The 23,160-nt window shown below is 44.4% G+C and overlaps 1 protein-coding gene across 6 annotated transcripts in view; it reads right to left on the bottom strand.

Moving 5' to 3' along the window:
* Window positions 1–7,634: 7,634 nt before the first annotated feature.
* The window catches only part of ENDOU (endonuclease, poly(U) specific), a 245,130-nt gene continuing 229,604 nt past the window's right edge, over window positions 7,635–23,160 (bottom strand). For all 6 annotated transcript variants that reach the window (XM_085654781.1, XM_085654782.1, XM_085654783.1 and 3 more), the window contains 2 exons: window positions 14,631–14,773; window positions 7,635–7,917 (listed from right to left, as the gene is read on the bottom strand). In XM_085654781.1, coding sequence (XP_085510907.1) covers window positions 7,806–7,917; window positions 14,631–14,773 — 255 coding nt within the window. In that variant the 3' untranslated portion in view covers window positions 7,635–7,805. The remainder of the gene's footprint in view (window positions 7,918–14,630; window positions 14,774–23,160) is intronic.

Below are 23,160 nucleotides of genomic sequence, written 5' to 3'. Positions count from 1 at the left end.
CGTACTCTGAGATATTGGCTCTATTAATAGCAACTTCTTTGATTGCATTTTGGCATACTTTACAATCCCTATGAGGAAGTCTAAAAGTATAGCTCATAAGCCTCTAATTGGTACAATGGGGAATGTCGGAGACTCAAAATCACGCCGGTCCAACCCATCAAGGCTAAAGACTTAGTGCAAATCCATACTTGTAGGAAGTTGTATAAACGATACTTGGGTACTGCTAAAAAGGCTGGGGATGAGCACAGGCCGTAGGACTTCAAAGATGCTTCCATAGCTAAAGACTGCACTAAAAGGAACTTCCTTTCAAGCCAGACGATCGCGCAGAGACGGGTGCATTTATTCACAACACACTTATAATTGAGCCTTTTCGAATCAGTACATATAGAGTGTTTGGATACACATATTTCCAAATCAATTGGTAAAACGCATTGGCAATGGATATATGAAAATACATAAAGCTTACATTGTGAGCCCTGAAGAAGTCTGATTGTGGACGAAACGCGTTGGAGGTTGCAAAAAAAGTATGAATAAAGGATGAATTTCAAAAATCGAAAGACCATATCGACTCTTCTTGGGAAAACAACTGTGTTATGAACTTATCTCACTGTGGATTGTTTACATTTGATATTTATAAGTGTGCTGAGCTGTTTTCGTTGTATGGTACTAGAGCAACCAGTTAGGTTTCTCTATATTGGGACGTAGGGGATTGTGTCTCAAGCTCTTTGCACCTTGTTTTGTGTTTAAACTATAGGGACGTTAAGACTGGTGCGGGCATCTATGCTGTGATCCCCATTCTTTTGCACTATACAATTTTTAGAAGACAATCATTTGCTAGATGAGGGTCAATTTTAGTTTCGTCCCGTACACGGGACAGAAAAGGCCTTAGTGACAGTCTTAGATGAACTCAGAATGCGAGCTGACACTGGTCAATCGGTAGTACTGGTTTTACTGGACATGTCAGCCGCATTCGATACGGTTAATCACAATGTCCTGTTAAAGAGACTCATGGATGTTGGAATTAAGGGCATGGCACTGAACTGGTTTTCGGTCGTACCTGTTGGGTAGACAGCAGGTAGTGGCTATGTCACCCATTGTATCTAAAAGCAGCTTCATTCGGCACGGGGTCCCTCAGAGTTCGGCAATCAGCCCGATTCTTTTCAACAATTACCTGCGTCCATTTATTCCCATTATTAAATTTTATGGAATAGAATTAGTGAATTACGCAGATGATGCACAGCTTGTCTTTTCAATGGAAGGGAATCAGGCGGTATCATTGGACAGATTCCATGAGTGTATGCAGAGAACTGCCAATTGGCTTAGGGAAACTCCTTACAATTTAATGGAGACAAAACTGAAATTGTCTACTGTACACCGAACAAGATAGCTCGCCCACTTCCAGTTGACTTCTGGCCCACTTCCACAGAAAAACCTCTAACTACATCTAAGGCAGTGCGTAATTTAGGTGTGCTGTTTGACAGCAGTCTTCAGCTAGATTCCCAAGTGATAAAACAGTTGCCACCTGTCTATCTCTACTTAGAGCTCTTCGGAAAATGCTCCTGTTATTGCCGATGTCCGCCAGGGCACAAGGTGGTGAGGAGAGTCATCTTGAGCAGACTAGACTACTGCAGCACTCTGCTACTTGGAACACCACATTTCTTGATAAAGTAACTTCAGAGAATTCAAATAATAGCTGCCAAGCTAGCCTTAAAGAGACAGCGTAGGTCCTCTGCGTCCTTATCCCTGAAGGATCTCCATTGGCTACCGATTCTGCAGAGAGTTCAATTCAAATCACTCTGCATTGTCTTCAAAGCAGCACATGGAATGGGAAATAAACCACTGCAGAGCAAATTTACCTGGTATACGCCATCTAGAAATCTTCGATCAGCAACAGCAAATCTGGTGTGTACATTGAGATTTAGAAAAAACAGGATTGGAGGCAGAGCATTCAGCTCTGCAGCTTCGCGGTTGTGGAATGAACTTCCGATCGATCTTAGACAGAGAACTTGCTGCACTTTAGAAAAAAACTTCCCTAGGGAATAGTGTAACGTAGCTGCAGTTCTAACTATTTTCATTAGGCATGGTCGGACATGCGCACAGTGGAATGCATGGTAATCTCAGCGCCAGGATACCCGTGGGGTGACAGTGCGCTATATAAGTGTGGCTTACATTACAGTACATTACATAAGATCTCTTCCCACAGAAAAAGGCAGAAATCTTCTAACACTATACTGGAATTCATGCTTGCTTTTTATTACTTAGTTGTGTATAGCAGATGGTTTAACCTTATAATGTTTGTGGCATTTCCAATTCATGCCTCACTACCTTTCTTTGCACTTTGTAGGCATTATCGGTTTGATTTTTGTAAACAATCTTTGTGGTCATTATGATCAAATTCTAAATGTTGCTCTAAACATGTTAAAAATAATGTTAAGATACAAGAGCTATGCTATATTTTACTACTATACATGCTGTCACAAGTGCAGTTACCTTGCAGACAACAGGGTCATGATTTGAATGGTGCAGCAGGTGCAGTGTCACCGGGCCCAAACCTTGTCAGAACTCCTCTAAACACCTACTGTTGCTATATTTTACAACTAAACAGGCAGTCACAAATGCAGTTATCTAGGAAGCGCAAGGGTCATGATTTCAATAGTGCAACAGGGGCAGTGGCACCGGGACCAATAGCTCCAGGCACCCCACTAACCACAGATTATTGCAATCATTTACAACTAAACAGGCAGTCACAAATGCAGTTATCTAGGAAGCGCTAGGGTCATGATTTCAATAGTGCAACAGGGGCAGTGGCACCGGGACCAATAGCTCCTGGCACCCCACTAACCACCGATTATTGCTATCATTTACAACTAAACAGGCAGTCACAAGTGCAGCTATCTTTCAGACACTAGTGTCCTCATGTGAATGGTGCAGCAGGTGCAGTGGCACCTGGCCAAAAAGTTGTCAGAATTTGTCTAACCACATAACAGCTATATTTCACTATTAAACAGGAAGTCACTATCACAGTTACCTTGAAGCTAAAAGGGACATTATTTGAATGGTGCAGCAGGTGCAGTGGCACTGGAGTCAAAAATCTCCAGGGACCCACTAAACCCAGATTATTGATAAATGTTACTGGTAAATAAGAAAGTCACAAGCGCATTTATCTAGCAGGCAATAGGGTCATTATCTGAATAGTGCAGCAGGTGCATTAGCACCAGGACCAAAATCTCTAAGCAGTCCAATAAACACCTAATATTACCATATCTTACTACTATGTATTCACAAGTGCAGTTACTTTGCAGGCAACAGGGTCATCTTTTGAATGGTGCAGCAGGTGCAGTGGCACCCGGCCCAAAAGTTGTCAGAACTCCTCTAAACACCTAATATTTCTATATTTTACTACTATGCAGGCATGCACAATTTCAGTTATTTTGCAGTGAAAGGGACTCGATTTGAATGGTGCAGCAGGTGCAGTGGCACTGGGGCCAAAAGCTCTAGGGACCCCCATTAAACGCATAATATTGCTAAATGTTACTGCTAAACAGGCAGTCACAAGTGCGCTTACCTTGCAGTCACTAGGGTCATGATTTCAATGGTGCAGCAGGTGCAGTGACACCAGGGCCCAAAGCGCTAGGAGCCCCTCTAGACACCAAATAATGCAATATTTTACTACTAAACTGACAGCCACAAGTGCAGTTACCTTACAGGCACTAGGGACATGATTTGAATGGTGCAGCAGGAGCAGTGTCACAAGGCCCAAAAGTTGTCAGAGCTCCTCTAAACACATAACATTGCTATTGCATCAATTAATTCTATTATTTTCCTTTTTCATTACATTTTTCAAAATGTTGCTTTTACTGGCCCACATTTCCTAATTGTACATAAACAAATCATAACACTTTAACAGACTTTCTGTAATTCATGTTGTACATCTACTCAGCAAGCTACAACTTACAACAGAAAACAGCCTTTTATTAATCACATAGGCGAAACCTAATGCATTTACCAATGCTTATTATTTCCAGAAACCACGTTGAACTCAGTTACAGGTAAGTAGACTTTTATGCAATACTTTCAATTAATTGCAATAGGTTTTGTATGGTATCAAACAATACTTCACATGTGCATTAAATGCTTTTCAATACAGAAAGAGATATTTGTTTGCAGTATCACACTTAGTTCAATACAGGGAGAGACCAATGCAATCCTATGGGAAAAATACAGATGAGTAACTTACAGGTAAGTAAGCGGTTCTCAAGTTCAGTCTCCGGGGGTTTGGGTCAACAATGGGCCAGGGTCTGACCAAGGTAGGTACTGCACCACCAGGAGCACTGGGGCGGCCGGGTACAGAGGTTACTGGACCCAATGTCATCCTATGGAGGCAGGGGGCACCACCTTCAAGAGTCACTGGTTACAGGTAGGTGCCTGTGGTTCAGGGACACAGGCCCTGGGGGTTAAGATCAGCACTGGAGGGGCCATCAAAGAGCAGTGAGACTGCACCACCAGCGGCGCTGGGGCGACCGGGTGCAGAGTGCAAAGAAGGCGTTGGGACCCTTGGAAATCAAAGGTGATCTTCGGTTGTGGAAAATGGCTGTAGGCTCCGTTCCAGAGGATGGCTAAAGGAATTCCACAACTGGAGAGGTAAGTTGGACAGTGGGGGGATGCCAGGACAGTGTCAGATGGGCACACAAAGTCAGGGGTGCAGGGGTGTCTTTTGGCATCAGGTTTTCTCACCAGATCTGGTCACGGTCCGGGGGACCCTTCAGGTTGAGGCTGCAGGCTTCAAGGGGAAATCAGGAGAGGTTGTCCAACACTGGATCCCATGTCAGGATCGCCCAGGAGACTTTGCTGGGACCATGGGCCACCTGGACTCGGGCCGTGGGCATCGGGTGCAGAGTGGTGCAAGTGTTGCAGATCCACCTGGATCCCGAGTCTTTGTGTATGTTTCTTGACTGGAAAAATCTGGGGTCCATGGGAGACAGGAGGCTTTGTTGAAGACAGCACAGATTCTCCTGGGTTCTTGAGGTTGCTGGCTGCGGCCCACGCCAATTGCTTGGAGCAAGGTCACTGGAGGAGGAGACAGACTGGTAGGGCTGGGGCCAGGTCAGTTGTCGTCTTCTTCTCCACTGCTGCACAGCTCTTCGGTCCTTCTTCTTTGTAGGTTGTCGAATCTGAGGAACAAGGTTCAGGGGAGGCCCTTAAATACTAAATTTAAGGGCGTTACTGAGGTTGGGGGCAGTAGCCAATGGCTGCAGTCCCCTAGGGTGACTACATCCTTTAGGTGCCCCTTCCCTTGGGCAGAGGGTCACCTCCCTGTTCCTACTGGCCTAATTCTCCAATTCAAGATGGAGAATTTCTAAGAGAGGGGTTCACCTCATCTCTTGGTGACCCTTGGGGTGTGCCATGTGAAGGTGGACACTCCTACTCTGCTTACTAATTTTCCTGCCGGTCCTGCTGCCAAAAGTGGGGCCTGGGCAGGTAGGTGGGCATCGCCACTAGTTGGAGCTACCCAAATCATCACATCACAAGGTGAGAGCCTTTGGGGCTCACCGCAAAGTGTGAAGCTACTCCACCCAGAGCAGACTGCGTTCCTTACCTCCGAGAGCACAAAGGCTGTCACCCCATGAAGCCAGAAATCCCTATTGTGGTGGCTGGCTGGCGTGGACCAGTCAGCCAATACACTAGAAGTTGGCCGTTTTTCAGGGGGCATCTCTAAGTTGTCCTCTGAGTTCATTTTATCATAAATCCCACACTGGCATTAGTGTGGGTTTATTATCCTGAGAAGTTTGGTACCAAACTTCCCAGTTTTTAGTAAAGCCATCATGGAGCTGTGGAGGTCTTAATGACAAACTCCCAGCCCATGTACTAAAAATGGCTTCACTACACATGCAATGTCTGTGAATGGCACAGACACTGTAGGGGTATATTGCTCAAGCAGCTATGCCCTCAATTGCCATATGGTGCACCCTGCCTGTAAGGCCTGCTAGAAGGGTGACTTACCCATGCCACCGGCAGTGGTTGCGGGCCTGGCACACAGGGATGTGTGCCATGATGACTCTTCAGTTTAGTCTGCACCAAAACACGCTGCTTTCAACGGTAGTGTGTGGGTGTTAAGGTGAGAGGTCTCTGAGGGTGGCATAATACATGCTGCAGCCCTCAGATGCCCCCTCTGATCACAAGGCCCTAGGTGTTAGAGGTACCTTTTACAAGGGACTTACATGTGGCCCAGAGGTGTGCCAATTGTGGAGACAAAGGTACAGTTTTGAGAAGAACACTGGTGTTGGGGCCTGATTAGCAGGGTCCCAGCACACTCTCAGTCAAGTTGGCATCAGGTATCTGGCAAATGTTTAGGGGGTAAACATGCAAAAAGGGGCACTGTCATACACATGTGAACAATTGTTTTTTAATTATTCTAATTTCTCAATGTAATTTTTATTTTTTTCCTCTGATGATTTTTTTATATGTTAAATATTTGTATGGTAATTTCATGAATTGATAATCCTGAATGTTCTGTTATGCTATGTTTGTAAGTGTTTTATGGCTTTCATAGCCAAAATAAAGTTTTATTGAATTGAATTGAGCAAGAGAGAATCTGAGCTCCCTATCCTTTCTCTGGTTCAAGTGGCTCCTACAGGCCAAATTGTCATATGTAATACGCCTACTTGAGCACTGGGTTAAAGTAATTACCCATGGTTAAATTACCATGTAACCTTCCCCGATTATGCTTTTTTTTATTCAATCCTAGTTTCCCACCTAGAGTGACCAATGGCGTAGTGTAATACTGTCTCACAAAGCATCTCATTCTATTGCCATAAAATAAAATTATTGTATGGTACAGCAGGTTGATCCATTAATGTTGCACTTAATACATGCTGCAACAATAGTTTTAAAGAATGGTTTGTTCCATACATTCTGCACCAAAAAATAAAGTTTTGGCTTTATTAACAGAATCACTCTATACGTCTAAAACTCGTAAATAAAATTGTAAACATTATATATAACGGGTAACTTGTTTAACATGGCCATATAATGCCATCTTGTCTTAGAGACATTTACAACCTGTTATGGTTTGTGATGTCCATAAAATGCCTCAATGGCCGTATTGGACCATATTACAAGTTACCCATTATGTATCTTCTCTTCCTCTGTATTTATATATGTATATGGATTTATCTAGATGAACAAAAAAACTCTAAAATAAAAGCGTAAAAAACTGAAGGCTCACAATTTATGACACGTACAACTTACTGGGCAAACCCAGCCATGTTGTGGTAAGCAAAATTAAAACTTGAAAATATTGAGAATTTTTATTAGCACGAGCTGTTAATCATGTCCAAGAATTGTAATGACACATTGTTCATGCTTTGGAAACATAGTTGATGTCAGCAGGAAGTGTTAATTAAGTTATAGACTTACAAGTCAAAGAATTGCATAGATTTTTTTCTGTGCTAAGCGTTTTGAGTTCGGCTGTGTTGTGCTATAATATTATTATATCTTACCCTGTTTAATACTGTTTCATGTTTTAAATATGTTTTTTAATACCAGTGACTAATTATGAGTAAGCAGCAGTGTTGACGTTTGGTCTCAGTTTCCTTAGTTGCAGCACAGTGAAATAATAACCCTGGATTGGCAGATAGCTTGGAAGTCTTTTATTTATAAATTTCCTACTTGTCAGACTTGCTCTCATTACCTTTACTAATGTGACTCGTCAGAGTACACTGAAAAAGACAGAAAAAAGTGTTCAACTCATTCGAATGATGCAGTCCTGGGAATCAGTCTTCACAAGGCGGGATCCTTTTTAGTGACTATGTCACTGGATAGGCTGTAGCGATGTATTTCCGGCCATCTCCATAAGTGGACTTGGTCCAGGTATATGTCTGGATACTCAGTGGGTAACCCCCGAGGCTTACCTTGCACCTAGGATTAGAAAAAACATGGATATCAACTTCTCAAGTTGGGAAAAAGACTTCTTTCTCCAGTAAAAGACAAAAAAGCAGCTCAGGCATTCTTTGAGGTACTGCCCCTAGGGGCATATTATCAATGGCCATCGATAATTATCGCTAGCCATGCTTAGCGATAATAATATTATCGCAGGCTATCTCTGGAATTTATCGCCCTGGTAGCGTGTTATTAACAATGCGTTTCTCCAGGGCGATAAAAATTCCAGGGATAGCGAGGTTATCGCCCTTTTGCAGGGAACATCGCTGGTTTTCCAGCGATGTTCCCTGCAAAACGGCGATAACCTTGCTGATACGGTCGTATCAGCATAATCCACCCCCTGTTAGGGGTGGCTAAGTCAGGATTTTTGCAGACGTTAGATTTTGGCGAAAATGGCTGTTTTCGCCAAAATCTAACGTGTGCTAAAATCATGTGGGCTGCCTTGTAAATATCGCAATGTAAACATCAGCGATATTTGCAAGGTAGTCCATCGGGGTTACGCCCAGTATCGCCCACTTTGCATCTCATTGGAGATGCAAATGGAGGCGTTGGGGGAAAAGGGTGCTAACTTGTAAATAGGGCTCTGGTTTTATCTCCGCTTTTTTGGCTTTGTAAGCCGAAAAAGCGGAGATAAAGCCTTTGTAAATATGCCCCCTAGTTTTTTTATGGCATGATAAGTTTACTGTCTGTGATTACTTGTACCCGGTCTATCAATGTCTTTTTTTATTTACGTTAGCCAGAATACTTGTCAGCATCTTGAAACTGTTTTTGGACCTAATAGCAGATTCATACACATTGACAGTAAACACGCATCCAGATTAAATAGTTATATCGTTTTGAATAAAAGTCATGCACTTCGCGGATTACATCAATAAATACATGATGTTTACAGTAGTGAAAACCATATTAAATGCATTAAATGTTTCATGGCAAAAAAGAGTTAATAGAGACAACAACATTTTTGTTTTCTGCAAAGCAAAGTTAGTTCCAGCTTCTTAAATTCCTTGTGAGCTGCGTTGCAGAAGCCACATGGTGGGATGGTCCCCACTGGGAGTGGAGTTGCCACTCAGTGAGAACTGTTTAAGGCTGTCGTAGTCCCCGCTTGCCCAGTGAGGACCCTGCTCTCCAGGGGTGCTCTCTGGCTGGTGCCACTGCGATGGTAGTTAGGGACAGGCTGGGCTTTGAGGCAACCATGCTGGGAGCGGCTGTCTCCCTTGTAGCTGCATTAGAGTTTGCGAGCGCTTGGTCTCTCGTTTTTGGTCCTTCTGTCCCCTAGGGCTGACTTTGGGGGCAATATTTGATTGAAGTGTTATGCGGGCTGCCTACTTCTGCCTTGTTCTTTAGGAGCGGATTTCGCGAGAGGTCAGCCTTTCTTCCTATGTTTTGACTCCCTGATTTGGTTGCCCTGATAAGACTGCGGGCTACACATGAAACATCTTTAATTGGGTATTTCGGGCTGGGGGTGCAGTGGTGGTCACGCTTGGCCAACCTTCCATTTTAGGAGTCTCCCTCTTCCCTGCCCCACACGAGAGCCCCATACTTAAAATGGCGACCATCTCAACTGAATAGTCATCGACAAAGTACTCCTCCCATTCTTTTACATAGAAAGTAAATATTACTTAGGTGAACCTAGTGAGTAGTGAGTAATAGTCAGGGCCACTGGAGATACAGCGCTGGAATTACAATCAATCTCAGAATGTTAGTGCCCTCATGATAACAATGGTGCAATTTAATGTTTACTATGACCATAAAATGTGATACAAAAGAGACTATGCTGCCTCTTCATCTGCAATAGCTAAGGTCAACCCCCGCCCTCCACCCCAGGAAAGCTGACGTCCAGAGAGTAAAAAAGTTTTAGCTCTCCAACTGACTGGAAACCCAGAAATAGAAAGAGGACTCACTTCTCTCTGGATAACTTGTGCTTTAAAGTGGCTAAGAGGTGGTCATCTTTGATGGATACTTGGATCCTACTTCTGTCAGTAGCATGATTTTCCTCACCTCTGTGTCCCCTATTTGAACCTAACACCCTCCTCCCTTCCTACCCTCATGAGCTTCTCTCACTTTGCACCCATCCCCATCCATTTATCTGGCTGTAGCTATTTGCTCAGTCATGGATCCTAAACCCCTTATAGCACCTGACACCAAACTGGAGCTGGCTGGCCGCAAGGCTTACTTAATTAAGTACCCTCTCTATTTTACAAAAAACACTTCCAAGAGCTTAAAACACAGACTTCTTAAATCCCACCCAGAAACTCTAATCTCAGACCCCTAACTCTGCTAACAAAAAGGTGCCATTATAAGCAAGCTTATTTTCTACACGAAAAGAAGAGCGAAATGGAGGAATGCCATTTACTCATTGCTCTTAATCACTACATCCAGGAAAATACCACATGGGCTAAGACTCTCGGTAGCCCCCTCGCTCGCTTGCAGAGCAAACCAACCATCACCATATGTAACACTGAAATTATCCTCACCCAATCCTCTGACCACAACCTAGAAGTATTGGATGAAACTTTCTCCAATATCAAAACTTTGTGACTAGGAATGAATCAGTCCCCTACCAATGTCATCCTAGCTCTTCAGGCAACCCACAAGAAACCCAAGTAATGTCCTTGCACACCCTTGCCTCATTAAGTGCAAAAATACATTTGGGTAGGACATTTATTTTGAACATGAGCACTTTTGTAAAGTGGTTCAGGTTCCCTTTGAGTGGAGGGGGTTCTCAGGTTCCTTGCGACCAGCTGTGAGGCATCCATTCTGCTGGGAAATGACCTAGAGCATACTGCCTGAGAGGAGGTGGAACTCAGGTTGCACTTGGAGATGCTGGGATTGCCTGAGTGGGCGTGCCTGAACACACGATCCATGGTAACCCAGGGTAATCAGAATGACCTGGAGCCTGAAACAGTGGCCCAGGTGTCTGCTGGGTAGAGGAAGGGCAAGGGGTGCTGGAAACCTGCCCAAGGAATTCCCACACTCCGAGAGGAGGCTGAACCTGAGGGGGGCGCCCCAGAACCTACGGGTGAAGAGGTGGCTGAACTGCCTGAGCTGACCCATTGGGTCCCACCAGGGAAGAGTTCTGCATGGAGCAGAAGACATGCCCTACTATTGTGGGTCTTAGGCAGCAGACCGAGGACCAGGCAGCTTTCAAAGAATCCAAATCACATTTGATTTACTCTGAGAATAGTCTCCTTTACAGCTAGACCAAGGTTGCTGAGCCTAGGGCAGCCGTGTACTGGTGGTACCCCTGCGCCTCTGAACCTTCCTACTGGGTTTGGATCATGATGTTTCTTTGGCAGGACATTGTGGCAGGGCAAGACCTTTAACAGTCTTATCATCCACTTTTTTTGGCCCCAAACGCAAAAACAATAAGATGCTTTTTTTAGGTCTTGTCAGACTTGCCAGGCAAGTGGCAAGAGTGGGAGAGATGTAAGACTCCCCTCCAAACATTCCCTGTCATGAGCACCCCTTTCGAATAGGTGGGCATTGACATTGAGGGGCCTCTGAATCTCAAGACAGCCATGGGCGTGATAGACCTTGCCACCTGGTACCCAGGAGCTATCTCTATGAGGACAGTGATAGCGCCCGTCATAGCCCGGGCCCTAATGAAGTTTTTTACCCACGCGGGTTTCTCCAAGGAAGTGGTATCTGACCAGGGTACCAACTTAATGTAGCTGTACATGAAGGCCATGTGGAAGGAGTGTGGAGTGAACTACAAATTCACCTCCCATTACTACCCCCAAAGCAATGAGTTGGTTAAGAAATTCAACCATACTCTGAGACTGGGGTCTGTCAGAACCCATGATGCCTACGTGGGATGTCCTCTTGCCATGCCTTCTCTTAACCTACAGAGAGGTACCACAGAAGGGGGTTGGCTTTAGCCCCTTTAAGCTGTTGTATAAGCACCCTGTGAGAGGACATCCCCATTTGATCAAGAAGGGCTGCAAGGAAGCTCCTAGGAAGCCACCCCAGGATGTATTTAGCTACATGCTGGCCTTTTGAAACCAGTCAGCCCGCTTCAGTAAACTCTCTCAGGCGAATCTAGAAGCAGGCCAGGAGTACATGAAACGTTGGTACGAACAGAATACCACTCTGGCTGAGTTTCAGCCTGGTCAGAAGGTGTGGGTGATGGAGACAGTAGATCCCCGTGCTCTACAGGGCAGTGTTGGTCTGGCCCATATGAGGTGAAGGAACACAAGAGTGATGTCACCTACCTGGTGGACATGTGGACCCCTTGGGGACCCATTGAGGGTTGCAGGAGCATGTGAACCACCTCAAACCCCACTTTGAGAGGTGTGAGTTAACCGTGCTTTTGGCTACTGATGATGGGGTGGACAAGGAGAGTGAACCTCTCCCCGACCTCCTGTCTGCCAAGGACTAGGCTGGGTCAGTCGAAGGCCTGGTCTTCTCCCCTACACTGACCCTAGAGCAGCAGAGTGACTGTCGACTGTTGCTGGGGCACTTTGCCACTCTGTTTTCACTCACCCCAGGAGTCACCCATTGGTACAATCATGATATTGACACTGGGGGAAGTCTACCAGTGAAGCGTAAGAGTTAAATGCTGACAGACAGAGTAAAGGCTAGCATCAAGGAGGAGGTATTCAATATGTTAGCTTTAGGGGTGATTGAGCCTTCCAGCAGACTTGGTCCAGCCCAGTGGTCTTCGTTCCCAAAGCTGCTGCACTCAGTACCACCCCAGAACTATGTTTCTGTGTGGACTATCGTGAGCTCAATGCTGTCACTAAGACTGATGCCCACCCCATTCCCCGAGCTGATGAGCTTAATAATTGGCTGGGAGCTGCCAAGTTCCTCAGTATGTTTGAATTAACGTCTAAGTCTAAATTGTTTTGACCGAGGGGGCACTAGAGAGGTCAGCGTTCTCAACACCAGAAGGGCGCTACCTGTTCCAGGTCATGCCTTTTGGGTTGAAGAATGCCCATACCACCTTTCAGGGCTTGGTCAACCGGGTCCTGGCTGGGCTTGAGAACTTCAGTGCCACCTACCTTGACGACATTGCTGTTTTCATCTTGAGTTGGGAGGACCACTTGCACCACCTCTGGGAAGTGTTGAAGGCCCTGCAGAGTGCAGGCCTCACTATCAAGGCGAGGAAGTGCCCTATAGGGTAGGGGTCCGCGGTGTACTTGGGGCACGAGGTAGGAAGTGGCCAGGTGGCCCCCCTACAAGCTAAGATTGACACCAATCTGGCTTAGGCACCAGAGGTGAGAGCCTTTTTAGGTCTCACCGAGTACTACCGCAGATTTGTCAAGGGGTATGGCACCATTGTTGCCCCCTTGAATGAGCTGACTTCAAGGAAGCAGCCACATCAGGTGCTCTGGACTGAGGCATGCCAGACCTGAAGGAGGCCATGTGCACAGTGTCCAAACTCAAGGCTCCTGACTTATTTAAGGAGACTGTGGTGTAGACTGATTCCTCAGAGCATGGTGTGGGAGCAATGCTTTCACAGCTGAATGAAGAGGACCTAGATTAGCCCGTATTTCATTAGTAGGAGGCTACTTTCCCAGGAACAGAGGTGAAGTAAGACCCTTCTTTTTCTGGGACTCACTTCCGGGTTCAAATAGACTACAGGCCCCTCAGATGGTTAATGAAAATGAGAGGTGAGAACTCAAAACTGCTGAGGTGGTCCATCTCACTCCAGGGAATGGACTTTACGGTGGAACACCGCCCAGGCAGACACCGCGGCAATGCTGATGGTCTGTCCAGGTTCTTACGCCTTAGAGAAGAGAACTCCCATGGTGTTGGGTAGTTCTCCCCAATTTCAGCTGGAGGGAACATATGTTTGACCTGGCATCTTTGGCATGCTTTTCCCCCTGTCTAATGCTTCTGACCTCCTGTTGTTGACTATGTGCTGCATTTAGTTGTTGCTGGTTTTAGAACTCTGGGCACTTTACCCCTGCTGATCAATGCTAAAGTGCAAGTGATCCCTGTGTAAATTGTGATTGTGTATCTATGATTGGCATATTTGATTTACTGGTAAGTCCCTAGTAAAGTGCACTGTGTTTGGCCAGGGTCGGTAAATCAAATGCTACTAGTGGGCCTGCAGCACTGATTGTGCCACCCACATGTGTAGCCCTGCAACCATGTCTCTGGCCTGCCACTACAGTTTGCGGAGTGCAGGTTTAAACTGTCATGTCCACCTGGCAAGTGCACCCACTTGCAAGGCCCAAACCTTCCCTTTTACTACATGTTAGGCACCTCTAAGATGGGGAACAACCTTTACAACGCAACTTTTACAACGCACTACACTTACAACGCATTTTTTACAACGCACAATCCATTACAACGCATGACATTACAACGCATGACACTACAACGCATTTTTAAAAACTACCTTTACAACGCATTCCATTACAACGCATACTACCATTACAACGCATACCACCGCAAGGTCAGTTCTCCCACCCCTGTAAGGCCTGGTGAGGAAAACCAAGCAACTTATAAGCGGGTGGTACAAAATGAATGCAAAAAATCGTGTTAATTTCGCTCCCCCTAGGTTGCAATTGGGGCCTGGGTTATATACCTCGGAGATTAATTCCAAGGATATCCCTGGTTTCGGGAGTGGCTTCTTCTGGTTAAAAACTAGCTAGGGAGGTGTCCATGCCTCCTTAACTGTGTGCTCAGTTTCTGAAAGCGCGTTAAGTATTGCTCGTCTGCCCCTCTCACACTCTCATACTTACGATCTGCCAGGGCGGGCAATGAAGCACAGGGTGTACATGGAAAAATCAAACTCCGGGCTGGATCCGATGATGGAAGACCCCACTTCCTTGACGTATCCGTCCCACTCGAACTGCTGTCCGAGGACATCTGGCAAGGTCTCCCACTGCGCAGGGAGAAAGACAGAAGGACTGGGGTTAAAGAGAATGGCAATACAGATTCCTGAAGCTGTGTGATTGGACCAAAAATGCAGTTTGAGGCACTGCTCAGGAGGGATATGGAATGTTGATGGGATGTTGCATGAGATGTGGCTCTTACTAATGTTGAACTGGGACAATGATAGAGCGCTGGAATAGAATGCGCAATGCTGGTACGGCGGGCAACAGGATGCTATTGGATAAGTCGTCGGGCACTACTAAAAGAGGGAGCATGGGACTGTCCGCGGAATGCTGGGGTTTGAGTCTGAAGTGGACCTGCAGTGTGTGTGGTTTGAGTAGGATATGGGATGCATGGCTAGAGTAAAATTGTTGATTCGCTTCTTATATAAGAAGTGGGGTACTGGTGGAGTGCCCCCATCAATCCTGGTGGAGTGGTGTTTGCATGATATTGGTGAAATGGGGGATGTTGGTGCAGTGGGGGTGCATCAAGCAGGTGGAGTGTGGATGGAGGTTTGAAGCACTATAGTGGCATTTGTAGGCATGATTCTGGTGGAGTGGGATGACGGATGCTGATTGGAGATGGGCACTAGATGCTCAGCTGAGCAAGAGTGGTGGGGGATGCTCTGGGCGGGGGACGCCAGATGCTGTGAGAGTGGGCAGCAAGATGCCATTTGAGTGTGATGTCAATTGTTTATATGTGGGAGAAGGGATGTCATTTGAATGTGTCTGATTATATTCTGTTCCTGTCCGCAGTGTGTAACCACTTCCTGTCTTACCAGGCCTTCCCTTCCACAGTATATGAAAATTGAGACAAATTCTATTACCCCAGAAATTATACACTCAAAGGAATGCTTCTCAGGTTGACATTTTGTGGATATTCGGGGCAACAATCTGGTTATAACTGAGAATCTACTAGTCCATCATCAGCATATTGGTGGTATGCTGGGCATAATTGGGGTTAGGACTTGGTGGTCCTAATGTAATTTGGATATTCCAGACAAAGATGTCTGAATGATGGAGGACCCAACATAATTGTGCCCCTTCCCAGGCATATTGTTGGCTGACTTGTCATGTTCATGGCTGTCCGTTAAATAATAGTAGCCCATGTCTAAGTATGACCAACCTTGGTATATTCAAAGCACTATGCGCACATTTGTGGTTATCACTGGCATAACGATGCCTCCTTTGGTATACTCTGGGCACACAACATATTTGTTCATAGCCATAGCATAATTGTAGTTATGACCTAATGGTGAACATCCTTTCCCCTTCGGAGCACTACGTCAGAGACGTCATGGGCCAGTGGGCTCTGGCCCAGGGCCTCAGCCTTTCAAGGCCCCCCCCCTGATAGAGCCAGCTCTGTTCTACAGTCTCTTGGCCGGATGACCTTTAATAATTCTTAAACAGATTGTTTTAAATACTGTTTTCCTTTCATTTGTTTTTAATGTGGTTGATGTGTGAGACTCTATTACAGACATTTTGCAGAGAAATGTTGAGTTTATGTTTCATGCGACAATCATAAAAAAAGATTCTTTTAGATCATGATAGGACCTCACTTATGAGCAGTGACGGCCCCTGTAGGGCGTTTTACCGGGGCGGTGACGTGGCGCAGAGGAGGGGCAGGGTGGGGGGTTGCAAAATGCGGCAAACGGCCGATTTCAGGTAAGTTACGTAAAAAATTAATAAAACGAATTTCGTTGCGCGCGCTGCATCGCATTTGGCGATACAGCGCGCGCAGCGAAATTCGTTTTATTAATTTTTTTCGTAATTTACCTGAAATTGGCCGTTTGCCCCATTTTGCAACCCCCCACCCTGCCCCTCCTCTGTGCCACGTCACCGCCCCGGTAAAACGCCCTACAAGGGCCGTCACTGCTTATGAGAAATCGGAGAGTGCCACAGAGATTATTTGCAGTAATATAAGTGAGCTGCTGCTGTGGTACAATATTAAAAACACACCTCACTATCTCTGATTATTAGATGTAAACACATTTAGATTTTGGAGTGACAAGTTCAAAGAGGGCATGAAAGAGCTCAAATAGAATCATAAATCCAAACTGTTCCGAACAGGGCCCCCCCAAAAATACGTTTGGGCCAAGGCCCCCAAAATCCTTAAGATGTCCCTGCACTACTCACATAATTGTGGCTATCACTAGCATACGTGTCGCCACTGATGCAATATGGCTTCAAATCCTTACTTGTAATCGCCGCTAACCTTGGCATAACGGCGCCCATCCTTGCTATACTGTGCACGGTCATAACATGATCAAGGCTTTCCATGTTCTAATGAGAAATAAGAATCCCATTCCTGACATGTGATGGAAGACCTGAGACTGGTTTCAGAGTGGTAGCTATCCCTGCCCTAAGATGAGCTTCCCTGATACTTAATGATGATACATTGGCACAAAAGTGAGAATATGCTCTTGTCTGGCAGCAGCACCTGAGGGATCCAGATGTGAATGACTGACTGATCTTTGACGAACACACATATTTCCCCAAAGATGGAAAGCAGTCGATTCAGGATAACAACTGTGTTTGTTCAGCAAGTAACTACATTTTATTAATCCAAAATATAAAGTATATCAATTTATGTTTTCAGTAACTTGCAAGCTGATGTTTAAGTTTCTGAAATATATTTTAAATCTTTTTTGAGTGTTATCTCATGTCTGGGAGGCTTATTCGGTTCTTGGTTCTGTAGTAGCAACCAGAGAGTACTCCTCAGGGTAGGGGCATTCTCCACATACTCCTGGTTGACATGCCTACCCGATGATGAGAACCCCTGGTACATTATGATACTAATTGGGCATGAATGTCAAAATCTGCTCTACTGTGGCAGTAGCATATTGTTTTACATATATTTATAGTAATTGGTAAGTCACCTGACATTTGCATTTTTAAAAAGTATTTAAAAATATTTTTAAGTAATAATTCATGTTGAGTTTGGAAGGCTTATTCTGATCTTGTTTCACTATTTTGCCACATTCCTTTCAAACGTTTTTTGCGGAGAGATGTCCAAAAGTCAAAGTCACAATTATCTTTATTTGGCCAGCTTATATGACTATAAAAGCATAGATTAAAAAGACAATTCACATTTAAATTAAAACATAGATAATTTGCATCATTTTAAAAACAAAGAACATCATAATAAAAGCCATCTCATAAAACTTAAAGTACATACTGTTTCCTCAGTTTAATAGCAGCAACAACATTGCTGAGCACAGCAGTGCAAATTGCAGAAGCTAGGCTTTGAAAGGGAAATAGTCCTTCTCTATAGGAAGTGCTTATGCAGAAGTATTGGGCCTAGAAAACGCACACTAAGTTTATTTTACAGGATGCAAAAGAGCATAACATGCACTGTGGATTGGGCAGAGATCACATCACATGCACAGCATAGAAGGGAGGCACCAAAAAGTGGATCATATTCAATCTCAGTCTAGTCAAATAGAATCTATGCTCTGGGTTGGTAATCCAGGTTAAATAAGGTTTCATACCTGTGGTGGTAAAAATTAGCATGTACCTAATAACTGAACTCATGTCACAAGGCTGAGTTCCTCTCTATATGCTTCAAAACATCATTTGACTATGTCTTTGGATTTCGGGATAATACTTTCAGGCGAGTCAAAAAGTGGCTCTGTCCCAGACTATAGAAGATATTTTTAACATAAACCAACCATGGGATAGCAGACATGTTATTTAAACTAAGGCAGTCCACAAGCACCTGCTTTGAAAACTCTGCCTTAGGAGTGCACCATAGATTTAACCACAATAATAAAGGGGCCATGCTAACTTGGTCCTTCACGAAACCCATGCCCAATTCCAAAATGGGAGATAAAACTAGAAGTAGCTTTAAGAATGGCTAGAAGCCTACACAAACATCTATTTTCAGCTACCTGTAATTTTCTGGGGGCAGCATAACCCCAGGCTCCAGCTCCATATGTGCCAACAAGAAGGCACTTATATTTATAGAGCTAGACCATGTCCTTGACCGGTTTATGGCCTAGCCTTTTAGTTAATCTAAAAATTGTGTCGCAGGCTGCCCCAACCTTTTTCACTCTCTAGTTAATTAGCCTGTCCCATGTCCTGTTCGTATCTAGCAGTATTCCTGTTTAGTTAAAAGAAGGAACCTTTTCGATAGGAGTTCCCCTTATGAATACGCTTTTAGACTTGGTAATTTTGAGGCAGCAAGTAATAATAAATGATGAAAACTGGATAGGCAATGGCAGCAAGGGAACTCTGTGCCGCACCACTACTTGTGCTGTATATAATAAAAAACTAAATCAATTTTTAAGGTTCTTGATTCTTGCCCACCTCTAAAGACCAACCACCATCATTGACCTTTCATTAATCAGTCTATTTACAAAAATAGAGAGGCAAGTAACCAATATTTTCAACAGTAAATGCAATCAATATCGATGTCAAGGAATAAAAAAGTACAATGCAAGAGGTCTTGTGTTCTTCTTAAAGTCTTTGACTTCTTTTATTCATTCTGTATCAGTATAAACAGTTCGACACAGCCATAATAAATAATTTTTGCTGATGTAACTTAAGATTACGTTTGGTCATAAAATCATTAAAATCATTTAAAAGATTTTGGAGACCATTGGCAGTTAGTGCTAAAAGAATCACGTCATCCATGTTGAGCAGTACCAGGACGGCATGAAGAACAATTCTAGGGACATCCTTACTGTATGATCTTAAAACAATACCAAAAAAATTGATATAGAATAAAAAGTGCGTGCGCGCAAAAATTAAAAATAAATACATAACTTAGCATTTAAAAAACCGTACAAATTCACTTAAAAAACCATAGGTTTCACACACGTTATAGTTAGGAATTAGCATTTAAAAAACCTTGCAAATTCACTTAAAAAACCATAGGTTTCACACATGTTATAGTTAGCTGTACATTTCACTCGTAAAAAACCAATGAAATTCCACGTTATAGTTAGATCAGGTAACTATAACTTGCGCGACCGCAATGCACAATGTGTCATTTCAGATGTCATCATTGATGTCATGAGTGATGTAATATGTGACGTCATCAGCAGTGCATTGCGGGCGCGCGAGTTATAGTTACCTGATCTAACTATAACGTGGAATTTCATTGGTTTTTTACGAGTGAAATGTACAGCCAACTATAACTTGTGTGAAACCTATGGTTTTTTAAGTGAATTTGCAAGGTTTTTTAAATGCTAATTCCTAACTATAACGTGTGTGAAACCTATGGTTTTTTCAGTGATTATATATATATATATATAAATATATATATGTACACACACACACATTAATATATACACACATATATATATATATTTATACACACACATATATATAAATAACTTGCACAACCACTTACTTACTCATACAGCTACTCATACAACCAATAACTTACCCATACAGCCATTCACACAGCTCCACACTCGCGCATATAGTACGTCACTCACCCACCTATTCACCCATACAGCCACTTACACACCCATTCACTCACTCATAAAGCCTAGACACCTACTCACTTACCCATACACTCACATCTTTAACACTCATGAACTCTTATAAAACACATACATTCACTGGATGATGTCATCAGTAATGTAATTTGGGATGTCATCAGTGATGTCACTGACCATGACATTAGTGACATAATATGTGAGGTCATAAGCAGTGCGTTGTGGGGGTGTAAGTTATAGTTAGCCCAGCTAACTATAACTGCTAAATTTCACTGCTTTTGCACCAGTGAAACCTGAGCCTAACTATAACATCCCTGTAACATTTGTTTTTTTCAGTGAATTTCTAAGGTTTTTTAATGTTGTTTTCTAACTATAACCTCCCTGTAACCTTTGTGTTTTTTATGTGAATTTCTAAGACTTTTAGAATTTTGTTTCATAAATGTAACCTTTGATAGTGAGTGTGTGAGTGAGTGCATGATTGTCTTAGTAAGTCTGTGAGTGGGTGTTAGAATTTCTGTGGGTCTGTCAGTGGGTGTGTGAATGTCTGTGTCAGTCTGTGACTGGGTACATAAGTGTCTAAGTGGGTCTGTGAGTGAGAGCATGAGTGGGTCTGTGATTAAGTACGAGTCTCTGTGTGGGTTTGTGAGTGAGTGAATGAGTCTCTGAGTGGGTCTGTGAGTAAGTGCATCAGTCTCTGAGTAGGTCTGTAACTGGATGAGTGAGTGTCTGTTTGGGTCTGTGAGTGGGTGCACAAGTGTCTGAGTTGGTCTGTGAGTGAGTGCATGAACTTCTGACTCGGTCTGTAAGTGGGTATATGAGTGTCCTTGAAGGTCTGTGAGTGGATGGATGAGTCTCTGAGTGGGTGCGTGAGTGTTTGCGTGGGTCTGTGAGTGGTTGAGTGAGTCTCTGAGTGGGTATGTGAATGGGTGAGTGAGTGTCTGAGTGGGTCTGTTAGTGAGTGTGTGACACTGAGTGGATCTGTGAGTGTGTGCATGAGTCCCTGAGTGAGTCTGTGAATGGAAACATGAGTGATAAGTGGGTCTGTGAGAGCATGCAAGAGTCTCTGTGTCGGTCTGTGAGTGGGTGCATGAGTCTCTCAGTGGGTCTGTGAGTGGATGTGTGAGTCTTTGAGTGGGTCTCTGAGTATATGCATGAGTGTGTGAGTGAGTTCTCCCCCAAGAAGCCAGAAACAGGACATAGGAGAGGTGGCAGCCGGCCAGCCGGCCGGAAGGTAAGTGACTTTTTTAAACCTATCACCCCAGCCCCTTACCCCTACCCTGCCCCACTGCTGTTTCCTGGTAGCAGCCGTCACTGGCTGGGTAGCTAACTTGAAGTCTGCATGCGAACATGCACAAGCAGTGAGGGAGAAATCCTGAATGATTTTTTCTTTGTGGGAACTCCCAGTTCTGGAGACTGTCAGCGCCTGCTGGACAGCTTCCAGGTGCTCATGGGTGACTTAGGTGTGCCATTGGCCCCAAAGTAGACAGTGGGACCCAGCATGGTTTTGTCTTTTCTAGATATTGATATCGATTTAGCACCCATGGAAGCATGGTTGCCGGAGGAGCAAAAACTTAACATGCAGAACCTGATGAAACACAATGTTGGGTAAACAAAAGGTAACAGTAAAAGAGGTGCACTTCTTGTTGTGGCATCTAAACTTCGCTTGCAGTGTAGTGAGACCAGGGAGAACATTCTGTAGATGGTTAGGTTTGTCTCTCTCAGGGTTGCACTTACCTCACCATCATATCAGGCTTCCGTCAGGTGTTAAAGAAGACTTGAGAATGTGGAAAGCTTTCTTACAATATTTCAGAGGGATTCCACTAGCAGCTTTGACGGACATGGAGTTGGACACCCAAATGTTTTCAGACGCAGTGGAAAGTTGCAGCTATGACCTTTATTGGCAAGGTCATTTGGTGTGCCGAAGACTGGCCAACGACATGGAAAGAGGATAGGGGTTGTATTCCATTCCTAGAATGTTTTCCCTAGATTGCAATTTTTTTTCCCTTGACAGCGGTTGTGGTGCAATGGGGGGGGATCAGCTGCAACTTAGGAGTTCTTTGCAGAGTCAACATCATGTCAGTTGTGCGTGTAATTAATAGGCAGTCAGCCAGGGAGCCACAGTTGTGGCAGTTGCTGAGAGTTTTTGTATGGCACTGCTTGAAACTTGACATCATTTTTAGAGCCCGACACACGCCTGGTGTGGATAGTGACATTGGTGATGCTTTGTGTCATTCACAGTGGGATAGGTTCCATGGGCTGGCCACAGAGGGGGATGGAGTCAAGACACAGATGCCACATAAGCTTTGGTTCCTAGGAGAGAGAGGATGCTCCAGATGGTAGCTGATTCTTTAGCTATTTCCACGTGGAAGGCATAATATCAAGCTTGTTTCAAATTTTCGGCGGAGGCCACATGGAGGTCACAGGACTGGAATAGGGTAGAAGATGTTGTGCAATTTATACTCTTTCCTTCATAGAAAAAGGCCAGACAAGGGTAACGATTTCAGGCAAGTTAGCGGTTATTGCATTTATGCAAGCTCTTGTGTTGCCTCGGCTGGTGAACTTGGAGAATGGATTTTAGAGGGTTGGGAAAGGGAAGTTGGGCAAGGCAGTCCCGTTCGTCGGCCTCTGACCCTGGACATTTTGAGTGAGGTATTTAAGTCCCTTCCTAGAACTTAGAGGGACAACAGTGAGACAGTTTTATTTTCAACCCTTATGTCATGGATGTTTACTTGGACCTTTCCAGTATTGGTGCTTCTAGGGGTTAGGGGGAATAGGGGCTTACTTTGGGATGAGATGTATTTCTGTGAGGAAGGATTGCATGCCTGGGTGTACAAGTCTAAGACCGACCAAAGGCAGGAGGGCAGGAGTCTGATCCTGAGAATTTACCAATTAGCACACATATGTCCGGTTCGTTGGGCCACTGCCCTGCGACCTGGGGCAGTTATTGAGGG

The sequence above is a fragment of the Triturus cristatus genome, chromosome 4_1, assembly GCF_964204655.1.
Source record: "Triturus cristatus chromosome 4_1, aTriCri1.1, whole genome shotgun sequence".
NCBI classification, from domain to species: Eukaryota; Metazoa; Chordata; class Amphibia; order Caudata; family Salamandridae; genus Triturus; species Triturus cristatus.
This window is presented reverse-complemented; position numbering and strand designations above follow the sequence as displayed.